General features: G+C 43.1%; 1 protein-coding gene across 5 annotated transcripts; it reads left to right on the top strand.

Annotated features, from left to right (window-relative positions):
* Nucleotides 1-711: 711 nt before the first annotated feature.
* On the top strand, nt 712-10,490 carry LOC120048473 (DNA-directed RNA polymerase III subunit RPC7-like). Of its 5 annotated transcripts, none has more exons than XM_038994468.1 (8): nt 712-1,517; nt 6,853-7,014; nt 7,313-7,442; nt 7,783-7,851; nt 8,300-8,356; nt 8,919-9,016; nt 9,244-9,360; nt 9,798-10,490. In XM_038994468.1, exons 2-8 carry the CDS (start codon nt 6,889-6,891, stop codon nt 9,882-9,884), a joined length of 684 nt encoding a protein of 227 aa, XP_038850396.1. In that variant the 5' UTR covers nt 712-1,517; nt 6,853-6,888; the 3' UTR covers nt 9,885-10,490. The 5 variants fall into 5 exon arrangements, with proteins under 5 accessions (XP_038850396.1, XP_038850395.1, XP_038850397.1 ...); XM_038994467.1 differs by having other exon boundaries at nt 712-1,083; XM_038994469.1 differs by having other exon boundaries at nt 712-1,083; nt 8,919-9,007.
* Nucleotides 10,491-26,775: the final 16,285 nt, after the last annotated feature.

Consider the following 26,775-nt stretch of genomic DNA (forward strand, 5'->3'; position numbering starts at 1 on the left):
ACGTTTGACCAAAGTTAAACAATTTAAAGGCAATGCTACCAAATACTAATTGAGTGTATATAAACTTCTGACCCACTGGGAATGTGATGAAAGAAATAAAAGCTGAAATAAATCATTCTCTCTACTATTATTCTGACATTTCACATTCTTAAAATAAAGTGGTGATCCTAACTGACCTAAAACAGGGAATTTTTACTAGGATTAAATGTCAGGAATTGTGAAAAACTGAGTTTAAATGTATTTGGCTAAGGTGTATGTACACTTCCGACTTCAACTCTAGAAACAAGAACAACGATTAATAATAAACATCACCAGGATGTGGTAATATCCAGACCAAGACAAACCACCTTTACAATGTCAGCTAAATTAAGTATTTTGAGCTAATGCATGCCAACCCAGCTCCCACACCAGGGAACAAATCTATCTACTTTATGTTGTATCACACTCACTCCCCTTGGAGGTTCCTACTTGGTGGCTCAAACCTTAATGCTCATTAGATAACATCTCAGCCATGACATTTAGCCATGACATTCAGCTAATCGAAATGAATGTATGGTACAGACATATTGATCTCTCAGATGGCAAACAAAAGTATGTGACCATAATTTTGGGGGAGATACTGTATCTCTTTTTCGAGGTTCTGGACTGTATTCAACTCCAATACAGCAGGGGGCAGTGTAGCGCAGGGTAGTCGACCCCAAGTTGCCAGAGTTCCGCAAAATGTAAACAACATAGTGTTTGGTAAACAATAACGTAGCCCGCTGATTTGTAAACTAGCTAACGTTAACTTGATAATGTTTTAATATTTTTTATATTTGAAGATTAGTAGCTAGCTATGGCTCAGAAGGTGGGAGGTCGTGAATAAGTTGATATGGGTAGTTAGTAAGCAGGTTGTCTTGGTGAACGATATTTTGTCGTGATAAATCTGACAGCACTAGCTAACGTCGTTATCTAGCTAACTAGGTAGTAACGTTAGACGCTAGTCGTTTTCTAGCAAGTTCTTACTAGCTACAGCTGTCATGTAGCTACTGTGCAACCAAGTTATCTGAGCAAGCAAGTTAATATCACTGAAATCACTAGAAGGTAAGATGGAACAAGTTAGCAAGCCGCACACAACTAGATGGGTAACTTGCTGGTAGCTGTTAAAGGGGCAATATGCGATTCAAACAACAAAGCAGGGACCCCACCATTGAGAGATGTTTAATAGTCATATGTACAGGGTTGCAGGTGTGATTGCAGGGTACTGTGAACATCTTAGGCTCTGAGCTCCAACATGCAGGACTAAGTGAAATAAAACAATGAAAATTGTCATAAAAAACAACAATAGTAATAGAAATAGCAATAGATAGCTGACTAGTGGTGGCTATTCAGCAGCCTGATGGTCTGAGGGTAGAAACTATTGGCCATGATGCTCCTGTACTGATCGCGTCTGAGTGATCGAAGCAGGGAGAACATGGCGTGGCTACGGGGTCCCTGATGATCTTCTTGGCCGTCCTGCAACACCTGGCGTTGATTTGGTACGCAGCTGGAGGATGGTAGCCTGGTTACCAGAGAGCCCTATTTCTGTCCAAAATCTGTCCACTTAAGCGTATCCTTAATTATTAAGCAGGTGGGGAGTTTTTGAATGGGGGCGATATGATAGTGTTGAATTTAGTCAAGATAAATATGAATTGTTATTTTGATACGTGAGGCGTGTTTAATCTAATATACATTTTGTAATGCTTAGGTTGTTATGAGTGTACTGATAAAAGTGTGATACACTTCACTGTTGACATTCGAGAAGGTTTATGCATATTCATGAAGCTAGCATAGCATCTCAAGCTCCATCGAATACTAGTGGTTGATGTCAACACCCTTAATCGAATATATTTTTACAATTATTAAAATAACAAAATGTATCCACCAATCCAAAGAGTTGACAGCCCACTGTTCCACTCTGTGGACCACTAATCCTATTGTTAGGCTGGAGACAAGCATCTCATTATATCCATATCTGGCTATATTCCACTCCTTTTACTCCATGTCACATGCCAAAGAAAAGAAAGTGCTAGAGTTCCAGACTGGTACCCAGACCATCCATGAGACAAAAATTATAGTTTTAACCATGTTTTTTGTTTTTAGTCTATACAGTGTTTGATTACTGTTACATTGTTTACAAACAATGGAGTAAAAAAGCTTATCATTTGGATTAGATTGTGATGGGGTATGACAGTTGAATTTAGCTCAGGAGGTGTTTATAAGTTACATTCTTCAAGAATCAATGGGTATATATCACAAATTTTACAGTCTGAAATGGATGTAGCAATCACAGATTGCCCCTTTAATGCCCCTCACACCTCTCTGATTCAGAGGGGTTGGGTTAAATGTGGAAGACACCTTTCAGTTGAATGCATTCAGTTGTGCAACTGACTAGGTGTCCTCTTTCCCTAACACATTAGCCATTGCTCCCCTTCACAAAGTTTTTGTCTTTTTGTTGTGTTGTAGCTATACCTGTTCTTATTTATCCCTGGCTATGTGAGCTCTGTTATTCACTGTTCGTTAGCTAGAGCTAATAGTGTTAGAGTTATTGTCATATTACAGTGAACAGCAATCATAGGTGATCATACAGTGACTTGCGAAAGTATTCACTCCCCTTGGCATTTTTCCTATTTTGTTGCTTTACAACCTGGAATTAAAATTGATTTTTAGGGGGTTTGTATCATTTGATGTTCTTCAAGGCAAAACTGCTCCAGCTCCTTCAAGTTGGATGGGTTCCGCTGGTGTACAGCAATATTTAAGTCATACCACAGATTCTCAATTGGATTGAGGTCTGGGCTTTGACTAGGCTATTCCAAGACATTTAAATGTTTCCCCTTAAACCACTCAAGTGTTGCTTTAGCAGTATGCTTAGGATCATTGTTCTGCTGGAAGGTGAACCTCTGTCCCAGTCTCAAATCTCTGGAAGACTGAAACAGGTTTCCCTCAAGAATTTCCCTGTATTTAGCGCCATCCATCATTCCTTTAATTCTGACCAGTTTCCCAGTCCCTGCCAATGAAAAACATCTCCACAGCATGATGCTGCCACCACCATGCTTCACTGTGGGGATGGTGATGAGAGGTGTTGGGTTTGCGCCAGACATAGCGCTTTCCTTGATATCCAAAAAGCTAAATTTTAGTCTCATCTGACCAGAGTACCTTCTTCCATATGTTTGGGGAGTCTCCCACATGCCTTTTTGCGAACACCAAACATGTTTGCTAATTTTTTTCTTTAAGCATTGGATTTTTTCTGGCCATTCTTCTGTAAAGCCCAGCTCTGTGGAGTGTACAGCTTAAAGTGGTCCTATGGACAGATACTCCAATCTCCGCTGTGGAGCTTTGCAGTTCCTTCAGGGTTATCTTTGGTCTCTTTGTTGCCTCTGATTAACGCCCTCCTTGCCTGGTCCGTGAGTTTTGGTGGGCGGCCCTCTCTTGGCAGGTTTGTTGTGGTGCCATGTTCTTTCCTTTTTTTAATAATGGATTTAATGGTGCTCCATGGGATGTTCAAAGTTTCAGATATTTTTTTATAACCCAACCTTGATCTGTACTTCTCCACAACTTTGTCCCTGACCTGTTTGGAGAGCTCCTTGGTCTTCATAGTGCCGCTTGGTTGTGTCCCTTGCTTGGGGTGGAACGGTCGTTAAGACACTAACAGCTTGCAGACGATAGGCAATTAAGGTCACAGTTATGAAAACTTAAGACACTAAAGAGGCCTTTCTACTGACTCTGAAAAACACCAAAAGAAAGATGCCCAGGGTCCCTGCTCGTCTGCGTGAATGTGCCTTAGGCATGCTGCAAGGAAGCATGAGGACTGCAGATGTGGCCAGGGCAATAAATTGCAATGTCCGTACTGTGAGACCCCTAAGACAGCGCTACAGGGAGGACAGCTGATCGTCCTCGCAGTGGCAGACCACGTGTAACAACACCAGCACAGGATCGGTACATCCAAACATCACACCTGCGGACAGGTACAGGATTGCAACAACGACTGCCCGAGTTACACCAGGAACGCACAATCTCTCCATCATTGTTCAGACTGTCTGCAATAGGCTGAGAGAGGCTGGACTGAGGGCTTGTAGGCCTGTTGTAAGGCAGGTCCTCACCAGACATCACTGGCAACAACGTCGCCTATGAGCACAAACCCACCGTCACTGGACCAGACAGGACTGGCAAAAAATGCTCTTCACTAACGAGTGGCGGTTTTGTCTCACCAGGGGTGATGGTCGGATTCGCGGTTATCGTCGAAGGAATGAGCATTACACCGAGGCCTTTACTCTGGAGCGGGATTGGTTTGGAGGTGGAGGGTCCGTCATGGTCTGGGGCGGTGTGTCACAGCATCATCGGACTGAGCTTGTTGTCATTGCAGGCAATCTCAATGCTGTGCGTTACAGGGAAGACATCCCCCTCCCTCATGTGGTACCCTTCCTGCAGGCTCATACTGACATGACCCTCCAGCATGACACCAGCCATACTGCTCGTTCTGTGCGTGATTTCCTGCAAGACAGGAATGTCAGTGTTCTGCCATGGCCAGCAAAGAGCCCGGATCTCAATCCCATTGAGCACTTCTGGGACCTGTTGGATCGGAGGGCCATTCCCCCAAGAATTGTCCGGGAACTTGCAGGTGCCTTGGTGGTAGAGTGGGGTAACATCTCACAGCAAGAACTGGCAAATCTGGTGCAGTGCATTAGGAGGAGATGCACTGCAGTACTTAATGCAGCTGGTGGCCACACTAGATACTGGCTGTTACTTTTGATTTGAACCCCCCCCTTTGTTCAGGGACACATCATTCCATTTCTGTTAGTGACATGTCTGTGGAACTTGTTCAGTTTATGTCTCAGTTGTTGAATCTTATGTTCATACAAATATTTACACGTTAAGTTTGATGAAAATAACAAATACACCATGACAGCGCCATACACAAGGGGTGGAACAGTGGCAAAGGTACCCACAGGACAAACAGAATAATATTAGTCTGAGGAGAGATTAAATAGCATTAATACAACAAAAATAATTCTAAACGCAGTTGACAGTGAGAGGACGTTTCAACAGTTTACAACAAAATAGGAAAAATGCCAAGGAGGGTGAATACTTTTGCAAGGCACTGGCCAGGATAAAAAATAAGCTTATATACAGTTGAAGTCGGAAGTTTACATACCCCTTAGCCAAATACATTTAAACTCAGTTTTTCACAATTCCTGACGTTTAATCCTAGTAAAACTTCCTTGTCTTAGGTCAGTTAGGATCACCACTTAATTTTAAGAATGTGAAATATCAGAATAATAGTAGAGAGAATGATTTATTTCAGCTTTTATTTCTTTCATCACATTCCCAGTGGGTCAGAAGTTTACATACACTCAATTAGTATTTGGTAGCTTTGCCTTTAAATTGTTTAACTTGGGAAAAACATTTTGGATAGCCTTCCAGAAGCTTCCCACAATAAGTTGGGTGAATTTTGACCCATTCCTCCTGACAGAGCTGGTGTAACTGAGTCAGGTTTGTAGGCCTCCTTGGTCGCACATGCTTTTTCAGTTCTGCCCACACATTTCCTATGGTATTGAGGTCAGGGCTGTTTGATGGCCACTCCGATACCTTGACTTTGTTGTCCAAGCATACTTTGGAAGTATGCTTGGGGTCATTGTCCATTTGGAAGACGCATTTGCGACCAAGCTTTAACTTCCTGACTGATGTCTTGAGATGTTGCTTCAATATATCCACAGAATTTCCCGTCCTCATGATGCCATCTATTTTGTGAAGTGCACCAGTCCCTGCTGCAGCAAAGCACCCCACAACATGATGCTGCCACCCCCGTGCTTCACGGTTGGGATGGTGTTCTTCGGCTTGCAAGCCTCCCCCTTATTCCTCCAAACATAACGATGGTCATTATGGCCAAACAGTTCTATTTTTGTTTCATCAGACCAGAGGACATTTCTCCAAAAAGTACAATCTTTGTCCCCATGTGCAGTTGCAAACCGTAGTCTGGCTTTTTTATGGCTGTTTTGGAGCAGTGGCTTCTTCTTTGCTGAGCGACCTTTCAGGTTATGTCGATATAGGACTCGTTTTACTGTGGATATAGATACTTTTGTACCTATTTCCTCCAGCATCTTCACAAGGTCCTTTACTGTTGTTCTGGGATCGATTTGCACTTTTCGCACCAAAGTACGTTCATTTCTAGGAGACAAAACGCATCTCCTTCCTGAGCTGTACGACGGCTGCATGGTCCCATTGTGTTTATGCTTGCGTACTATTGTTTGTACAGATGAACGTGGTACCTTCAGGCGTTTGGAAATTGCACCCAAGGATGAACCAGACTTGTGGTGTATAATTTTTTGGGCTGGTTTTGGCTGATTTCTTTTGATTTTCCCATGATGTCAAGCAAAGAGGCAATGAGTTTGAAGGTAGGCCTTGAAATACATCCACAGGTACACCTCCAATTGATTCAAATTATGTCAATTAGTCTATCAGAAGCTTCTAAAGCCATGACATCATTTTCTGGAATTTTCCAAGCTGTTTAAAGGCACAGTCAACTTAGTGTATGTAATCTTCTGACCCACTGGAATTGTGATGCAGTGAATTAAAAGTGAAATAATCTGTCTGTAAACAATTGTTGGAAAAATGACTTGTGTCATGCATGAGGTAGATGTCTTAACCGACTTGCCAAAACTATAGTTTGTTAACAAGAAATTGTGGAGTGGTTGAAAAGGAGTTTTAATGATATACAACCTAAGTGTATGTAAACGTCCGACTTCAACTGTAGCTTTACACAGATAGTTTGGGAAAATAGAAGTTCTATTACTCAGTACTCTTTTAGTGCCCATTGCATTCTTCCTCCCTTGACAGATTTACCTGTGAACCCCCCCGCTGTGTGCTCGCTCCATGGCTGGCCTGGGCCGCGGCAGAGGTCGCGGCAAGGGGTACATGAGCTTCAGTATCGAGGCAGTCGGGATTGGGAAAGGGGAGAACCTGCCCCCTTCAATTCTCCAGCCTACACCTCTGTTCCCTGTGAGTAAGGGGTGATGTGACTGACCCTGTAGCTGTCATTTTTCATTTTGGATGCACCTCATTGTTGTCAAATATTGGCTTTATTTAGAGGCTGTGCTCAGTCTTTTCTCCTGATTTTTCTATTTGTCTAAGCAACATCCAGGGCTGACTTTTTTTGTTTAAATGTATTGAGACTGTAAGATATGTGTTTGGTTGGGAGCAAATAAGAGCATGCTATTTTGGGAAAGCTTGCATTGAGCCTTTTGTTGTCGTTTTAAGGACTAGCCTAATATGTGTTATGTTTTTTGTGCACATGTAGCCCATGGAACACAAGCCTGTCCCCTTGGTGATGGGAGAGGAAGCAGAGTACATGTTGGCACTGAAGCAGGAGTTCAGGGGAAACATGAAGACCCTACCATTTTATGTCCGCCCAGCCGTCTCCAAGAAAGGTACTTAAAGCCTGGGAAGACACCATCTCTGTGTGTTAGCGATGAAAAGAGTAATTACAGACATCCAAACGTAGCAGAAATTAGACAGTCAATGTCTTGTCACTGTCAGCAGCTCCCAATGGTGTTAATATATTAAAATGATACAAGGTTTGGCTGACTTTACCTAAATCAGGGGTGGAAATATTTTTCAATTATGCAATCAAGCAATTATGCTTCGATAAGAACATTTGGGAGCAGCAAACGAGGTAGACATGATAATACACAGAGGCTTTCTTTTCAAATACATGTTTGTTCTTGTACCATGTTTAAGAAATGAATGAGCTTCTTGTCTGACTTCCAGATGTGGAGCGGTATTCTGATAAATATCAGAACAGTGAGCCGTCAGACAACACCCTTGAGTGGAATCCAGGTGAGTCAGCTGCATCATACCTCCAGTTCAAAAAATTTAACTGAAAGGAGATAGAAACTATGGAACATGTATTAGAAGGAGTGCATTGTACGATCTGATTACCAGCATAACACTGTTAAACAGGGATTAATAGAATCAATGATCTAATCCTGAAGCAGTATGAAATCACTCGCTACGCCGCCCCAGAGATGTCAGCCACAATGGAGTGTGAACGGTCCTGATTGAAACTGTCAGGTGACCCAAAGCGTTTCAAATGGGAGAAATTGAGCTGTCGCTCACAATTAGGGTCTGCTGAATAGAGGCTGATTGGGAAAACAATTTGAGGTTTTAGTCCCTCAGCTTTACCGGATGTGAACCAACATTCCATCATTTTGACAAGGTCATTGCTGTGTAAAAACATTATTGTAGCACCTGTGTCTGCTGATTGATTTTTGTTTTTGAACGTCAGACTGGAAAAGGCTACCAAAAGAGCTTCGAATCCGTGTCAAGAAGCCCCTAAAAGAGAGTAAGTGGATGATACAGTGTTGTTTTATACCTCACATTGATTGACTGGACATTTTTGTGAGTGGGACAGATTCACTATGAAAGCCCACCCACCATGTGATCACAGAAGGCTATTGCAATAAAAAAAAATCCATTCATTTTGCAGTTCTGTTTAGTTTGCTTCCTGCAGGACTTGATGACATGTACGTTGCTGGCGAAAGACCTGTCTCTTTCAGAGCATATTGCGCCCACATGATTTTCTTCCTTCCTATTTCCTGGGCGGAGTGCTGAAGAGAGAGGTGTCTTCAGAAGAATATTGTGTCTGACTGCTTGTGTCTCCCTAGAGACATGGATGCATCAAATTGCCCTTCTGCTTTGAACAGAAGGATAAGATAAAGTCACTGCTGGTTACTGACGATGACAATACTGCCTGACTTATACATAAATGATCTGCCATTTTCTATTATGAGATAAATATAGCTTTTGGTTGAATGGCCTTTTAAATGAAAGGAGAGGAGGGGGAATAGATAGAGGGAGTTGGTTTTCACTAATGATTGGCTTTTGTCCCTTTTCGTCTGTTACAGACACCTCTCTTAGTGTGGATACACCAGTGGACCCCAAACCCAGCAAAAAGACCCGGGTGGACAAAGAGGAGATCATCCATAAACTAGAGGTGGGAATAGTAGGTACTCAGCCAGTACATCAGACATTAACTCCATAGTCTGTATTCTATTGACCTCTTTACCACATCTATAGGCATGTAACACAACTCAATCTCAGCACACTAGATGAGGGAAATGTTTCTTGCTGTTAAACCTCAAACTTAATGTAAGCCTGGTGGTGTATTATTTTACTATCAATGTTATTTTTCTTTTAGTTTCTTTTGTATTCATTTGTGTCATATTTCAGACATTGGAGAAAAAAGAGGAGGAAGTGACCTCAGATGAAGAGGAAGGGGAGAAGAAGAAGCAGGAGGAAGAGCAGCAAGATGGGGAGGAGGAGTATGATGAAGAAGAGTTTGAAGAGGTAAGCATCTGTAGCCAATGTTAAATGGCTAGCTAGTAAGCGGTGTGCGCTAGTAGCGTTCAATCGGTGACGTCACCCACTCTGAGACCTGAAGTAATTGTTTCCATTGCTCCGCAGTGACAGGTAACGATGCTTCCTGGGTGGCAGTTGTCATTTCTTTCAGATGGTCCCAGGTTAGGGAAAGGAGAGGGACGGATGCAAAACTGCTACACATCCAAGCTCTTTCTTACTTTTTTCATCTGGTCTCATGCCCCACACAACCTCAGTGAGATGATATCACTTTGACTTGAATCCTTACTAGAGACAATTTCCCCTATACATTTTCCATTGACACCAATGGCATGATTTAACAGAAAGTGAGCGTTGCAAACACAGTTCACAAGGTTGGAATGAGCTTATACGTAGCATTTTTTCCCACTCTGATTGTGTTCCCACAGGAGACAGACTATATCATGTCCTACTTTGACAATGGAGAGGAGTTCGGAGGGGACAGTGATGACAACATGGATGAGGCCATTTACTGATACTTTGAAAAACAACAACAACAGAGCATTGAGCATGCCTAGGACCCAAGAGTCCTGGGAAAATATGTGACACTCCAGAACTGAGAGAGACTCCAAAGCTGAAAGAATGTGCTGTTGTTTTTTGGTCCATCTTGTATACATGGCCTGAAATTATCTTAATTTGACACATGAATCTTCAAAATAACCCAGGATTCAGTCAGTTCCTGACTTAAAAAAGAATCTCAAATTGAGAAGCAGGTTGCACAGTTCAAACCTGCAATAGTTTTAAATGGCTCTTAAGTGTGGTGGTGTTATGGAGAGAGAAGTATGTCAATCTTCATAAGCTGACATCTTTTCTCCTAACACCAATTATAGTATCATTTCTTAGAGGGTTTTTATCCAATTTTAGAAATGTTAAAGAACTTTAAAGATATAAAATGAAGGTGTTTAATACACCAATTTTAATGTTATGCTGTTTCATGTAGTTTATATGTAGTTCTAAAAAGTTATGTTTTGTAAAACTTTTATATCCATGTAATATCACAATGTTCTCTGTTAAGTTTGTTATGAAAGAGGATTTTACTTAACTTGAAATTCTGAAAGAATAAATGGCAGCTAATTTGTAAACCAGGCAGTTTTATTTTCAATGCTACACAAACTGTTTTCCTACGAGAAGCTGTACTAGTTCACCAGATGTCGCATGATAATACTTATTTCACACCAATAGGTGGCGTAGTGCTGAATGTTGAAGCAGCACACAAAGTTATCAGCAATACACCATGCTTGGTCAATACACATATTTACATAACAACTGATATTTTCTGACCTTCATTTTCAATTTTCTGACTGCTATTTGCTGACCTGTAATCAAAGCTGATGAGAATCATTGGCTTGTATATGTACAGTGAGCACATTCTCTGTCCTGAGTGTGTCTCTCTCTCGCTCTCGCTCTCGCTCTCGCTCTCTCTCTCGCTCTCTCTTATATATATATATTTATATATATATATATATATAGTACATTCCCCCACCCTGGTGTTCCAATAAATATGTAGTGTTCTTTTATTCAGGAATGGCAGGTGGCCAGAGACAGATGCATGTGATAGATTGTTATGGTATGAGAAAGCTTTAGATTTCATGTCAGTAGGCTTGGAAACACAGTCAAATTAATGCAGCAGTGTCTGCAGCAAGAGAGCACCTTGCTAATCTGATTGGTTCAGACACATTTTCATATATCACTGTGCAGGGTGATGCACTGAAAGGTAAAAGCATTAGGCTATAAATGCTCAAAAAAGGGTGCATTTTATTAATTCAATACAATGTCATTTAGAAGGCATGTGGAAGTGAAGAGGACACACACACACACATTGCTAAGGTTTGCACTGACCCAGCAGTTTCTAAGGGTTTCACTTTAAAGCCACAGCTATCCTTACTGTAAGTGTACTGTAGTTATAGACTCACCGGACAGTTTATTAGATACACCCATCTAGTACCGGGCGGACCCCTCTATGTCTAAAGACCAACCTGAATTCTTTGGGGCATTCTACAAGGTGTCAGAAATGCAGTTGCTATAGATTGGACGGTGGTACATTCATGCTGGGAACAGGCTTGTTCCATCTCATCCCAAAGATGCTCTATTGGATTGACAATGGGGACTGTGCAGGCCACTCAAGTAAACTGAACTCGCTGTCATGTTCCAGCAGATGTTTTACCACTCCTCAATTGTCCAGTGTTGGTGATCGCGTGCCCACTGGAACCGCTTCTTGTTTTTAGCTGTGGAACCCGGTGTGATCGTCTGCTGCAATAGCCCATCCATGACAAGGATCGACGAGTTGTGAGTTCCGAGATGCCGTTCTGCACACCACTGTTGTACTGCGCCGTTATTTGTCTGTGGCACGCCTGTTAGCTTGCACGATTCTTGCCATTCTCCTTCGACCTCTCATCAATGAGCTGTTTTCGCCCACAGGACTGCTGTTGACCTGATGTTTTTTGTTTGTCGTACCATTCTCGGTAAACCATAGACACTGTCGTGCGTGAAAAATCCAGGAGGATGGCCGTTTTCAGAGATAATGGGTCCTGCGCGCCTTCCACCGACGATCATGCCACATTGAAAGTTGCTTAGGTCACTTGTTTTTCCCATCCTAATGTTCAATCGAACAGTAACTGAATGCCTCGATGCCTGTGTGCCTGCTTATATAACAGACCACGGCCACTTGACTCACTGTCTGTAGGAGCAATCCATTTTCATGAATGGGGGGGTCTACCTAATAAACTGTTCGGTGAGTGTATATCTTAACATCTGCTTTGTAAGTCTATCTTAAGCTTTATTGGTCTGGGTGGCTATACTTGGAGTTTGGGGTAGATACTTCTTTGCTGTGCTACAGTTAGTTGGTTTGTATATAATTTCATGGGGGCATGGAAATGTTGTGCTTCTGAGGTTGATTGCATCTGTGGCTTTTTGTTGTGTAAATACTTAGTATGGAGTCTCCCTGCTGTAGAAAAGCCTGAAGTGCGTTGTCGTCCCTGTGCAGTAAATCTCTCTCTCTCACACACACACACACACACACACACACACACACACACACACACACACACGCTAAGCTAAGCTATACAGCAAATGCTCTGGCAAATAAGCAGAGACCTGAAAACATCATCCAACCTGGAGCTGAGTGAGTAATGCTTAGTCTGAAGCTATTTTTTACTTTCAAAAGCCAAGAAGAAAAATACATCACAATGATATATTTTACTTTATAAGGACTGAATGCTCAGGCTACCAAGCTTGCTAGGACAAAGAGATTCAACTTCAATTAGCACTGACATGTGAAGCGAGACGTGTCGAAGCCTTTGAGCCCAACAAATGGCTGGCTACCCCATCCAGATCCAGAGGCCTTGAAGCCCCCTCCTGCTGTTCAGTCCATCCAATGGCATTTTCTACTAGAAATCTGCCTCCAGAAATATAAGCTTCTCCCAAGTGGATGTGACACCTACTCCCGTTGCCTGCTGCACTGCTGCTTGGATTCTACCTGGCGATCTGTTTACCGTCTGCCCTTGGTTGTCTCCCCCTGTCTGGTACAGGTACCCCCCACTCCCAAGCTTTCACTCGCCTCCAGCACACAGGCACTGTTGGGGCGAGTGACTCTGAACTTACAATGGCTAGCCCCAAGTCGTTATATATATATTTTTTAATCTTGTGCATTTTGCTTTTTGCCTCATGACTCCTGCATGCTTTGTTGACTACGAACTGTCCTTACCCAATCGTGGGACAGACTATGTTTGTTGACTCTGACTCTCTATTGGTAACACATACTTTTGGCCTCCCATCCCATTCTAATCACCTCTCGCAAGCTTTGTATTCATGTTACCTGATGAAATTGCTGTAAAATATGATCTTGTTGTCATCTGATGCACATTCAGATGTCATATATCAGCACTGCAGAGCTCTCCCTGTCCTCTGTCGTACCCTGATTGTATTACTGCTGAGGATATCTGGAAATGTGCATATACACCCTGGCCCATCTACTGTTGCTAGCCCCAATTCTGACTTCCCCTATCTTCTTCACTGATTTCTGCTCCCGTAAAAGCCTGGGTTTTCTGCACGTTAAAACTAGAAGCTTATTACCTAAAATAGATCAATTGAAAGTGTGGGTTCACAGCTCCCATCCAGTTGTGTTGGTCATTACTGAGACGTGGCTAAGGAAGAGTGTTTTGAATACTGATGTTAACCTTTCTGGTTATAACCTTTATCGGCAAGACAGATCTTCCAAAGGTGGGGGAGTGGCAATCTTTACCAAGGATCACCTTCAGTGTTCGGTTGTCTCCACCAAGTCTGTCCCCAAACAATTTGATTTGCTGGTTTTAAGTATTAAACCTTCAAATAGCTTTTTGTTGACTGTTGCTGGGTGCTATCATCCTCCATCAGCACCGGCCTGTACCCTACCTAACCTAAGCTCTCTCCTGGCCCCTTACACCAAGTCTGAATTTGTCCTGCTATGTGACCTAAACTGGGACATGCTTAAACCACCTGACCAAGTCCTAAAGCAATGGGACTACCTAAATATTTCTTAGATTATTACCAATACCACAAGATGTGACTCCAAACACCCAGAAAAGGCTACTCTTCTTGATGTTATCCTCACAAATAATCCTGATAGATCAGTCTCGTCTTTTCTGTAATGACAGCTTATGTTCGTAATGGCTGCTCAGTGAAACGACCTGTCCTCCTGATTTGTTAAAGATGCTTGCTAAAAAGCCTTCCTTCCAGAACTGGCCTCTGTAAAATAGTATAGAATCGGCTTGATCCCCTCTGTCGAAGACGCTTGGACCTTCTTTTTTAATATTTTCAGTGGTATTTTTAACTAACACGCCCCCATAAAGAAAATTTGAATTAAAAACAGGTTCAGCCCCTGGTTCGACAGTGATCTTGCAGAGTTACTCCACCTCAAGAATTGCATTTGGCGAAAGGCTCGGCACACGCATACTCAGGCTGACTGGCTATCGTTCAGGCAAATGAGAAATAAGTGCACTCAGGCTATCCGGAAGGCCAAAGTTAGTTACTTTAAGAAGCAGTTCTCTCTCTGTGGGTCTAACCCCAAGAAGTTCTGGAAAACGGTTAAAGACCTGGAGAATAAACCCTCCTCCTCACAGCTGCCCATGTCCCTTAAAGTTGATGATGTGTTTGTTACTGACAAGAAGCACATGGCTGAGCTCTTTAATCACCACCTCATTAAGTCAGGATTCCTATTTGACTCAGCCATGCCTCCTTGCCCATCCAACATTTCCTCATCTCCCAGCCTTTCTAATGCGACTATCCCTGATGCTTCTCCTTCTTTTTCCCCTGCCTTGCTACAAAGTTTTACCCTGCAGGCAGTCACTAAGTCCAAGGTGCTAAAGGAGCCCCTGAAACTTGACCCCCAAAAACATCTGGATCAGATGGTTTAGACCCTTTCTTCTTTAAGGTTGCTGCCCCTATCCTCGCCAAGACTATCTCCAACCTTTTTAACCCAAGACTATCTCCAACCTTTTTAACCTGTCTCTCCTTTCTGGGGAGGTTCCCATTGCTTGGAAGGCAGCCACGGTTCGTCCTTTATTTAAAGGGGGAGCTTAATGCTAATCATAACTGTTGTAGGCCTATTTCTATTTTGCCCTGTTTATCAAAAGTGTTGGAAAAACTTGTCAATAATCAACTGACTGGCTTTCTTGATGTCCATAGTATTCTCTCTGGTATGCAATCTGGTTTCCGCTCAGGTTATGGATGTGTCACTGCAACCTTAAAGGTCCTCAATGATGTCACCATTGCCCTTGATTCTAAGCAATGTTGTGCTGCTATTTTTATTGACTTGGCCAAAGCTTTTGATATGGGTAGACTATTCCATTCTTGTGGGCCGGCTAAGGAGTATTGGTGTCTCTGAGTGGTCTTTGGCCTGGTTTGCTAACTACCTCTCTCAAAGAGTGCAGTGCATAAAGCCAGAAAAGCTGCTGTCTCAGCCACTGCCTGTCACCAAGGGGGTACCCCAAGGCTCAATCCTAGGCTCCAAGCTCTTCTCAACAATAACAGTTCAGGCAGTAGGAAGCTCTCACATCCATTTATATGCAGATGATACAGTCTTACACTCAGCTGGCCCCTCTCTGGATTTTGTGTTAAATGCTCTACAACAAAGCTTTCTTAGTGTCTAACCAGATTTCTCTACCCTTAACCTTGTTCTGATCACCTCCAAAACAAAGGTCATGTGGTTTGGTAAGAAGAATGCCTCTCACCCCACAGGTGTGAATGCTACCTCTGAGGGTTCAGAGCTTGAGGTAGTCACCTCATACAAGTACTTGGGAGTATGGCTAGACTGTACACTGTCCTTCTCTCAGCACATATCGAAGCTGCAGGCTAAAGTTAAATCTAGACTTGGTTTCCTCTATTGTAATCGCTTCTCTTTCACCCCAGCTGCCAAACTAACCCTGATTCAGATGACCATCCTACCCATGCTAGATTACGGAGACATAATTTATAGATCGGCAGGTAAGGGTGTTCTCGATGTTCTTTTCCATTCGGCCATCAGATTTGCCACCAATGCTCCTCATAGGACACATCACTGCACTCTATATTCCTCTGTAAACTGGTCATCTCTGTATACCCGTCGCAAGACCCACTGGTTGTTGCTTATTTATAAAACCCTCTTAGGCCTCACTCCCCCCTATCTGAGATATCTGCTGCAGCCCTCATCCTCCATATACAACACCCGTTCTGCCAGTCACATTCTGTTAAAGGTCCCCAAAGCACACACATCCCTGGGTTGCTCGTCTTTTCAGTTCGCTGCAGCTAGCGACTGGAACGAGCTGCAACAAACACTCAAACTGGACAGTTTTATCTCAATCTCTTAATTCAAAGACTCAATCATGGACACTCTTAATTACAGTTATGGCTACTTTGCATGATGTATTGTTGTCTCTACCTTCTTGCCCTTTGTTCTGTTGTCTGTGCCCAATAATGTTTGTACCATGTTTTGTGCTGCTACCATGTTGTGTTGCTACCATATTGTTGTCATGTTGTGTTGCTACCATGCTGTGTTGTCATGTTGTGTTGCTACCATGCTGTGTTGTCATATGTTGCTGCCTTGACATGTTGTTGTCTTAGGTCTCTCTTTATGTAGTGTTGTCTCTCTTGTCGTGATGTGTGTTTTGTCCTATATTTATATACAGTGGGGAGAACAAGTATTTGATACACTGCAGATTTGGCAAGTTTTCCTACTTACAAAGCATGTAGAGGTCTGTAACAAAAATCCAGAAAATCACATTATATGATTTTTCAGTAATTAAATTGCATTTTATTGCATGACATAAGTATTTGATCACCTACCTACCAGTAAGAATTTCGGCTCTCACAGACCTGTTAGTTTTTCTTTAAGAAGCCCTCCTGTTCTCCACTCATTACCTGTATTAACTGCACCTGTTTGAACTCGTTACCTGTATAAAAGACACCTGTCCACACACTCAATCAAACAGACTCCAACCTCTCCACAATGGCCAAGACCAGAGAGCTGTGTAAGGACATCAGGGATAAAATTGTAGACCTGCACAAAGCTGGGATGGGCTACAGGACAATAGGCAAGCAGCTTGGTGAGAAGGCAACAACTGATGGCGCAATTATTCGAAAATGGAAGAAGTTCAAGATGATGGTCAATCACCCTCGGTCTGGGGCTCCATGCAAGATCTCACCTCGTGGGGCATCAATGATCATGAGGAAGGTGAGGGATCAGCCCAGAACTACACGGCAGGACCTGGTCAATGACCTGAAGAGAGCTGGAACCACAGTCTCAAAGAAAACCATTAGTAACACACTACGCCGTCATGGATTAAAATCCTGCAGCGCACGCAAGGTCCCCCTGCTCAAGCCAGCACATGTCCAGGCCCGTCTGAAGTTTGACAATGACGATCTGGATGATCCAGAGGAGGAATGGGAGAAGGTTATGTGGTCTGATGAGACAAAAATAGAGCTTTTTGGTCTAAACTCCACTCGCTGTGTTTGGAGGAAGAAGAAGGATGAGTACAACCCCAAGAACACCATCCCAACCGTGAAGCATGGAGGTGGAAACATCATTCTTTGGGGATAATTTTCTGCAAAGGGGACAGGACGACTGCACTGTATTGAGGGGAGGATGGATGGGGCCATGTATCGCGAGATCTTCTTCCCTCAGTAAGAGCATTGAAGATGGGTTGTGGCTGGGTCTTCCAGCATGACAACATTTACATTTACATTTAAGTCATTTAGCAGACGCTCTTATCCAGAGCGACTTACAAGTACATACATTCATACTTTTTTGTACTTTTTTGTACAACGACCCGAAACACACAGCCAGGGCAACTAAGGAGTGGCTCCGTAAGAAGCATCTCAAGGTCCTGGAGTGGCCTAGCCAGTCTCCAGACCTGAACCCAATAGAAAATCTTTGGAGGGAGCTGAAAGTCCGTATTGCCCAGCGACAGCCCCGAAACCTGAAGGATCTGGAGAAGGTCTGTATGGAGGAGTGGGCTAAAATCCCTGCTGCAGTGTGTGCAAACCTGGTCAAGAACTACAGGAAACGTATGATCTCTGTAATTGCAAACAAAGGTTTCTGTACCAAATATTAAGTTCTGCTTTTCTGATGTATCAAATACTTATGTCATGCAATAAAATGCAAATTAATTACTTAAAAATCATACAATGTGATTTTCTGGATTTTTGTTTTAGATTCCGTCTCTCACAGTTGAAGTGTACCTATGATAAAAATTACAGACCTCTACATGCTTTGTAAGTAGGAAAACCTGCAAAATCGGGAGTGTATCAAATACTTGTTCTCCCCACTGTATATATACGTATACATATATATTTTTTTAAATCCCAGACCCCGTCCCCGCAGGAGGCCTTTTGCCTTTTGGTAGGCCGTCATTGTAAGTAAGAATTTGTTCTTAACTGACTTGCCTAGTTAAAGAAAAAAGAAACAAAAATAAAAATGTTTCTGTGTACTGTGCTCAGCTTTCTAAAAGTCAAATATCTGTTTCATGACTGGTTACTGCACTCTATCTTAAGCTTTGGACAGTGATGAACTTGCTTCACTATGCCTGAACAGAGGCTCAATGTGCAGTAAGAGTATTATTCCTCTTTCATGACTCCCAATTTGTCAGCATAATAACATTTGAGGTTTTATGCCTTCACTGTAAATCTACTGGACCTTGGACATCATCCATGTGGCAGTGGTTAAGGCAGGGCCTCGTCTCCCTATTTGACCTTTACTGTTACACGGCAGGACCAGGTGGTGGGCTCTTCCAGTAGCTTCCTGCCACTGTGGTCAACAAACATCTGCAATCTGTCTCTATCAATGCCACCTGACTCTCTCATGGCATATGCTATTTTATAGTAATTTCAGGTACTCCTCTATGAATAGTGTGCATCACTTTCTAGGCCTTCTTTCTAATGTGTTCATTTCACAACCGATAATGTTCATATCAAGTTTGTTACACAGAAGCTTAGGTCCCCTGTCTCTTGCTCAGTGCCAATATCAAGGCATTGAAATAAGAAAGGTATTCCAATGGCATTTGCATGACATTACAGTGGCACAATTTACTTATCAAGTTTGATGTATTATGATTATTCAAGTCAAATGTTTTGTGTCTAGGGTGCAACTCTAGAATGTTGAGCCCAGGCAAGGTGTAATCTAATATGCTGTTGAATGACTCACTCACCCAATCCTGCCTATCCCACAGAGGGGAAAAATGATAAGTGATGTGCGACGATCCTCCAAGGAGCTGGGACTAATATAATCCTTCTCTACAGGAGTCATTCAGAAGCACAAATCAATATAATTGTGACCTAGGGAGTTGTCTATCCAATGAAAGATAATTGAGAGTTGTGTTGGTGGATTCCCATCTAAGCAAAGGATATGTAATCAGTCTCTTTATCTATCGACCCGTTTGAGTTTTGGGTCGTGCCATGTGGCCTTTAGCATGTGTCTAGTATTTTATGATTCAGGTTCTTGAAATCTGACAGGAGCTACTTGGTAAATGACAGTCATGATACCCTATTCAAAGAGGCTTTTGTCCTGCAGACTGCTTCCTCAAAGGGGTTTGGGACATGTTGTAACCTACTTGACTGGGCTCAAGGAGTCAGCACTCGGCAGCAACTGTGCGATCACTCTGCCATAGGAATGGGTTTGTAGAAAGGACTGTTGCTTTGATGTGAAGGCTGAAGGATGCTTCTGATGAAAGCGCTATTGTAACAGCACAATGCCATTCAGACAGGGGTCTTCAGATCAAGTAATGGCTTGAATGGGTTTGCGTCACTAACGGCTGAGGGAGGGCTATTTGAGAACCCTTACAAAAAAACATTCCAAGTACCAAGTAGGTCAACAGAAATGGAGAGCAAGAGGAGTGTGAAGTAAAACATCCCAAATTATGGTTACAGCAACCCCTGTTGTCAAAGCGACTTACTTCTGAGAGTTCTGCCTGGAATAGATAGTCTGTAGAATTCATTCCAAGAAACCAAGCTGAGGCTAAGTATTGTGGCAGATTACTCACTGCCACTGAACATGGGCTGAAACCAGAGCTGATGAGAGGGTCCAGGGAAGAGGGGGGATAAAAAGGTTACTGTATAAATGCATCTGGGGGGGTTGACAGTACCCTTGACTTTTAGACACTTATCAGGACTTTCCAGAAGCCATTTCAAAGGTTCTCTGTGGCTCTTCCTGGAAAGTGAACAGACATTTTACTCAATCATTCTCATATTTTTTAAACCTGACCATAGTATCATCATGAGTCAAGTCAAACTAGATGATATGGGATGCCTAGTCCATTTAACATATTTCATGGCTAGCATCATCCTTTTTAGAAACCAAGCAAATGTTTCTTTACTAAGAAGAAAAAAGGCACTACAACTTTTTAAAACTTAGAGCTGATAACAATAGACAGATGGGTTTGACAACGTCCCGACAAAAGTTGCGCTCAACCCTGAGACAAAAGGCTTTGTGTTGTCATTATCGTAGGTCAGATAGCTAGCAACAATGACTAGAAGCTGCTGTCCAGTGAATGTAGATGGCTTGTTTCAGTTAGTTGTATTTTCTTCTTGATACCATCTCTGGTTTGACGTGTTTTGACGCTTGTCACGTCTATGCTAATATGGCTAGGGTTAGCTAGCTAACTAACAACTGTAACAATGTATTTGAAAAACAAACGTGCTTTATTGGGCAAATTTATTTTTGTTTTCAATAAACATTTGCAGATAAAAAAACATGAGCTGCCGCACACCCAGAATAATAGTTAGTGTGGAGGTGCTGACTATTGGTGAATAAACTATAAACTATCAAAATAAAGAAAGTCGCACACTCCATGTGTAATCTCCCAGCAATTTAATGGGTATTTACCAATGTTTCGGCAGTCCTGTGCCTTCTTCATCCCTGTGCCTTCTACCTGGAAGGTACAGCGATGCAGAAACGTTGGTAAATACCCATTAAAGGCACAGTGATGCCGAAATGTTGGTAAATACCCATTAAATTGCTGGGAGATTACACATGGAGTGTGCGACTTTCTTATTTTGATAATAAACATTTGCAGACAAAATATAGTTAACACATTGTTAACTATATGTCATTTCCGGTCACAACTTGCAGACTTGTTTACGTGCTGCTGTGCGTTTTGTTGCCAACCTTACTTTGCTACCTGACAACTTTACGGTTTTTACTTTTTAATTACCGTTTATATTTTTAGTTTTTCCCTCACTCAACTTTTTTTCATTAAACTTTTTCACTCCGGACGTTTTATCTGGACATGGTTCGTCAGGACTTCCAACAGCCGAAGCTAAGTAGTAACATTAACATGATGCCTTCTAATTGCAGTCGCTGTACTCATAATATACAGGAGAACGATCGCCTTACGGCAAGGATAGCTGTGCTGCGAGCCCAGCTTCAGACGCAATCGTTAGGCAAGGTTAATTTCAGTGTAGGAAAGGATGAAACAGCGTCTGTGCCAGCAGTAAGTACAGATAGTAACGTTAGTATAAATCCCCTCGCACGTCCCCGCAGCCGGACAACTTTCTCATGGCTTCTGGAGGGAAATGCTGTAGGAATGCTCAACCGGTCGCTCATTCAGCCGACAGAAACTTTCAACCGGTTCTCCCCATTAAGCAGCGAGTCGGATTCAGAGGCCGAGCCTTCTCTGGTCTCTACTCCTCCCGTTACGGGGTCTGAGACGCCGAAGGCTCCCACCATTAGCTCTGACAAATTGAAAATCTTAGTCATTGGCGACTCCATTACCCGCAGTATTAGACTTAAAACGAACGTTAAGGCTAATCTGAAGATGGTGCTGGCTAAAGCTAAAACTGGCGAGTATAGAGATATTGTTATCCACGTCGGCACCAACGATGTTAGGATGAAACAGTCAGAGGTCACCAAGCGCAACATAGCTTCAGCGTGTAAATCAGCTAGAAAGATGTCGGCATCGAGTAATTGTCTCTGGCCCCCTCCCAGTTAGGGGGAGTGATGAGCTCTACAGCAGTCTCACAACTCAATCGCTGGTTGAAAACTGTTTTCTGCCCCTCCCAAAAGATAGAATTTGTAGATAATTGGCCCTCTTTCTGGGACTCACCCACAAACAGGACCAAGCCTGGCCTGTTGAGGAGTGACGGACTCCAATCCTAGCTGGAGGGGTGCTCTCATCTTATCTACGAACATAGACAGGGCTCTAACTCCCCTAGCTCCACAATGAAATAGGGTGCAGGCCAGGCAGCCAGCTTAGTGGAGTCTGCCACTAGCACAGTCAGTGTAGTCAGCTCAGCTATCCCCATTGAGACCGTGTCTGTGCCTCGACCTAGGTTTGGCAAAACTAAACATGGCGGTGTTCGCCTTAGCAATCTCACTAGAATAAAGGCCTCCTCCATTCCTGCCATTATTGAAAGAGATCGTGATACCTCACATCTCAAATTAGGGCTACTTAATGTTAGATCCCTCACTTCAAAGGCAGTTATAGTCAATGAACTGATCACTGATCATAATCTTGATGTGATTGGCCTGACTGAAACATGGCTTAAGCCTGATGAATTTACTGTGTTAAATGAGGCCTCACCTCCTGGTTACACTAGTGACCATATCCCCCGTGCATCCCGCAAAGGCAGAGGTGTTGCTAACATTTATGATAGCAAATTTCAATTTACAAAGGACAGCTTTTTTCCATCTACGTAACATTGCAAAAATCAGAAACTTTTTGTCCAAAAATGATGCAGAAAAATTAATCCATGCTTTTGTTACTTCTAGGTTATTCTACTGCAATGCTCTACTTTCCGGCTACCCGGATAAAGCACTAGATAAACTTCAGTTAGTGCAAAATACGGCTGCTGGAATCCTGACTAGAACCAAAGAATTTGATCATATTACTCCAGTGCTAGCCTCCCTACACTGGCTTCCTGTTAAGGCAAGGGCTGATTTCAAGGTTTTACTGCTAACCTACAAAGCCCGCCACACGCTGCTGCGCCTTCTTCACCACGCTGTCTGTGTGGGTGGACCAATTCAGTTTGTCCGTGATGTGTATGCCAAGGAACTTAAAACTTACTACCCTCTCCATTACTGTCCCGTCGATGTGGATAGGGGGGTGCTCCCTCTGCTGTTTCCTGAAGTCCACGATCATCTCCTTTGTTTTGTTGACGTTGAGTGTGAGGTTATTTTCCTGACATCACACTCCGAGGGCCCTCAGCTCCTCCCTGTAGGCCGTCTCGTCGTTGTTGGTAATCAAGCCTACCACTGTAGTGTCGTCTGCAAACTTGATGATTGAGTTGGAGGCGTGCATGGCCACGCAGTCGTGGGTGAACAGGGAGTACATGAGAGGGCTCAGAACGCACCCTTGTGGGGCCCCAGTGTTGAGGATCAGCGGGGTGGAGATGTTGTTACCTACCCTCACCACCTGGGGGCGGCCCGTCAGGAAGTCCAGTACCCAGTTGCACAGGGCGGGGTCGAGACCCAGGGTCTCGAGCTTGATGACGAGTTTGGAGGGTACTATGGTGTTAAATGCTGAGCTGTAGTCGATGAACAGCATTCTCACATAGGTATTCCTCTTGTCCAGATGGGTTAGGGCAGTGTGCAGTTGGGATTGCGTCATCGGTGAACCTATTGGGGCGGTAAGCAAATTGGAGTGGGTCTAGGGTGTCAGGTAGGGTGGAGGTGATATGGTCCTTGACTAGTCTCTCAAAGCACTTCATGATGACGGAAGTGAGTGCTACGGGGCGGTAGTCGTTTAGCTTAGTTACCTTAGCTATCTTGGGAACAGGAACGATGGTGGCCCTCTTGAAGCATGTGGGAACAGCAGACTGGGATAAGGATTGATTGAATATGTAAGTAAACACACCAGCCAGCTGGTCTGTGCATGCTCTGAGGACGGGGCTGGGGATGCCGTCTGGGCCTGCAGCCTTGCGAGGGTTAACACGTTTAAATGTTTTACTCACGTCGGCTGCAGTGAAGGAGAGTCCACAGGTTTTGGTAGCGGGCCGTGTCAGTGGCACTGTATTGTCCTCAAAGCAAGCAAAGAAGTTGTTTAGTCTGTCTGGGAGCAAGACATCCTGGTCCGCGACGGGGCTGGTTTTCTTTTTGTAATCCGTGATTGACTGTAGACCCTGCCACATACTGTACCTCTTGTGTCTGAGCCGTTGAATTGCGACTCTACTTTGTCTCTATGCTGAAGCTTAGCTTGTTTGATTGTCTTGCGGAGGGAATAGCTACACTGTTTGTATTCGGTCATTTTTCCGGTCACCTTAAATTGCAATAAATGTTCACATAGTCAAGTAACAACATTGTAAATGTGTACACGTAGATTGAGCACATCTTTCATTTTGTCTATCCTGAACTTGCAAGTCTGCAATTTGTTCTGGTCTTGGCACTCACAATTCAGTGTTTAATCCAGACTTCAAGGCTTCCCTGATGTCCTCAGTGTGTGCATGTGTTGTGTGTGTCATTCTTGATATCCTGTTTTGACTAAGATTGTATTATACAAAATCAGTTAGTTTCTTGCAATGTGTTGTAATTTCAGGGGGAGGGGGGGTGAGTTGATTATAAACTTTGTCTCATAAAATGTTCTAAAAGGAGTATACAGCAGAGAGGGTCACTGCCATCTGTCACTGTCAAATGTGTACAGCATGCAGCAGTGTGAAGAGTAGCCAGGGTGTAGAGAATGTATGGAATACACCCTCACCCATACAAAAATCAACACACATGTCCCAATGACTGTACTAATGAACACTATGGCACATCCAATGGCATTAGACGTCAACTTGTGAAGAATCTTGACTGTGAGTGGTTGTAATATTCCTGAAAACATGAGATGAGTGCATGTTCAGTTCATGGGTGAAAATGAAAAGTGTGCCAACTTGAAGACAGATGGGGGGGTGTTTATCCCCAGTTGAGTAGCTTTGTATCCTTTATCACTATTACTGCATTATAGTTATTGTTTTACTGAACTCAGTATTATGACATATTTCAGTGCTGTTCACAAATATCACCTAGGTCATAGCCATTCTGAGGAACCACCAATCATTATACGACATGTTTTTCCTCTGGTGTTGAATTCAAGCTGAGTAAATCTGGGCTCAGGAAGGACTGGTGGTGCGGGATAGTCGGCGACCCCCAACATGGATAGGTAGATAGTCACTCTTGCTTTGCAATTCAGTAATATGTCATTCAGTGACGATTACGTCACTTCATTATAAGTGATATTTCAAATCTATTATATTTGACAGTATATTTTATTCATCTACAGTATATAGCTCCATTGATTATGTTGTGACTTGCAATGATTGTGGTAAGTGGTTGTTTCACTGTCCATTCTGCTAAATTATTCCAATGTCAAATTTTCTAAGAGAAACCAGGGGCTGTGTAATATTTGCTAATGGTACATACATTTCTTGCTCTTATCAAAATGAATGCTAAAAAAACGACCAGGTACATTATTACATTAATGTTTGTGAAAATGCATATATACTGTGTGTATATATATATACACTGCTCAACAAAAATAAAGGGAACACTTAAACAACACAATGTAACTCCAAGTCAATCACACTTCTGTGAAATCAAACTGTCCACTTAGGAAGCAACACTGATTGACAATAAATTTCACATGCTGTTGTGCAAATGGAATAGACAAAAGGTGGAAATTATAGGCAATTAGCAAGACACCCCCAATAAAGGAATGGTTCTGCAGATGGTGACCACAGACCACTTCTCAGTTCCTATGCTTCCTGGCTGATGTTTTGGTCACTTTTGAATGCTGGCGGTGCTTTCACTCTAGTGGTAGCATGAGACGGAGTCTACAACCCACACAAGTGGCTCAGGTAGTGCAGTTCATCCAGGATGGCACATCAATGCGAGCTGTGGCAAAAAGGTTTGCTGTGTCTGTCAGCGTAGTGTCCAGAGCATGGAGGCGCTACCAGGAGACAGGCCAGTACATCAGGAGACGTGGAGGAGGCCGTAGGAGGGCAACAACCCAGCAGCAGGACCGCTACCTCCGCCTTTGTGCAAGGAGGTGCACTGCCAGAGCCCTGCAAAATGACCTCCAGCAGGCCACAAATATATTTTGGTTAGTTATTTTTACAGTGTAGTTTCAATATGATATTGTGAAGTAGCATGTGCATCAAATAGTAATACAATAGTATATACTGCTGTACTTGAACACTCGGCCCACAGTTGTTTCCCCCGGTCGTTGTTTCTCTCAAGAGGCACCAGGTAAATGTGTTTCATAGAGACCTGGTGCCTCTTCAAGAGGCAGGCGATTGTCGGTAGGCTGGATGGATGCCACATTGGCAAAGGTGTCACCGTTCTTCTGTGGCCTGCTTTTTTTCAGACAGCCGTATGTCATTCCTGGTCCTCACCATTTCCACCACTGCCCACTCCTGCTGGTCGGTCAGCACACGGCCACCACCATGGGGTCTTCTGTCAATTCTGAGGGTAGAACAGAGTAACATGTTTTCTGAATTCACATGCATTACAATATGTAATTTACTCTAAATAATGGTAAAGCATAGTGCATATCCTGCAGACTTAACCGTTTTCTTGGCTAAATGTTCTCATGATCGAATTGACAGTTGATCTTTTCAGATTGGGTGAACTAATCTGGCAGCCTCTGCCATGGTAAGGCCTCTTACCACATGGTCAACAACGATGGCCCGGACTTCATTAGACACAACAGTTCCCAGCCATCTGCCTCCTTCTCTCTGATGTCCACCTCTATGACAGGGCCCATGTCCACCTCTTTGACCTCTCTGATGGGCCCCTTGTCCACGCGCTCTTTGATTTCTTCCTCTCCATTCCTGTCTATCATGCTCTATGTTGAAAGAAATTGCTTGTTTTCACTTTTATATGGTGACTGTCGCGAGAATTATGTTCTCAATGTTCATAAACTGAACTTCAATTGAACTACTCGGTCT

This window comes from Salvelinus namaycush, chromosome 5, assembly GCF_016432855.1.
Source record: "Salvelinus namaycush isolate Seneca chromosome 5, SaNama_1.0, whole genome shotgun sequence".
Taxonomy (NCBI): domain Eukaryota; kingdom Metazoa; phylum Chordata; class Actinopteri; order Salmoniformes; family Salmonidae; genus Salvelinus; species Salvelinus namaycush.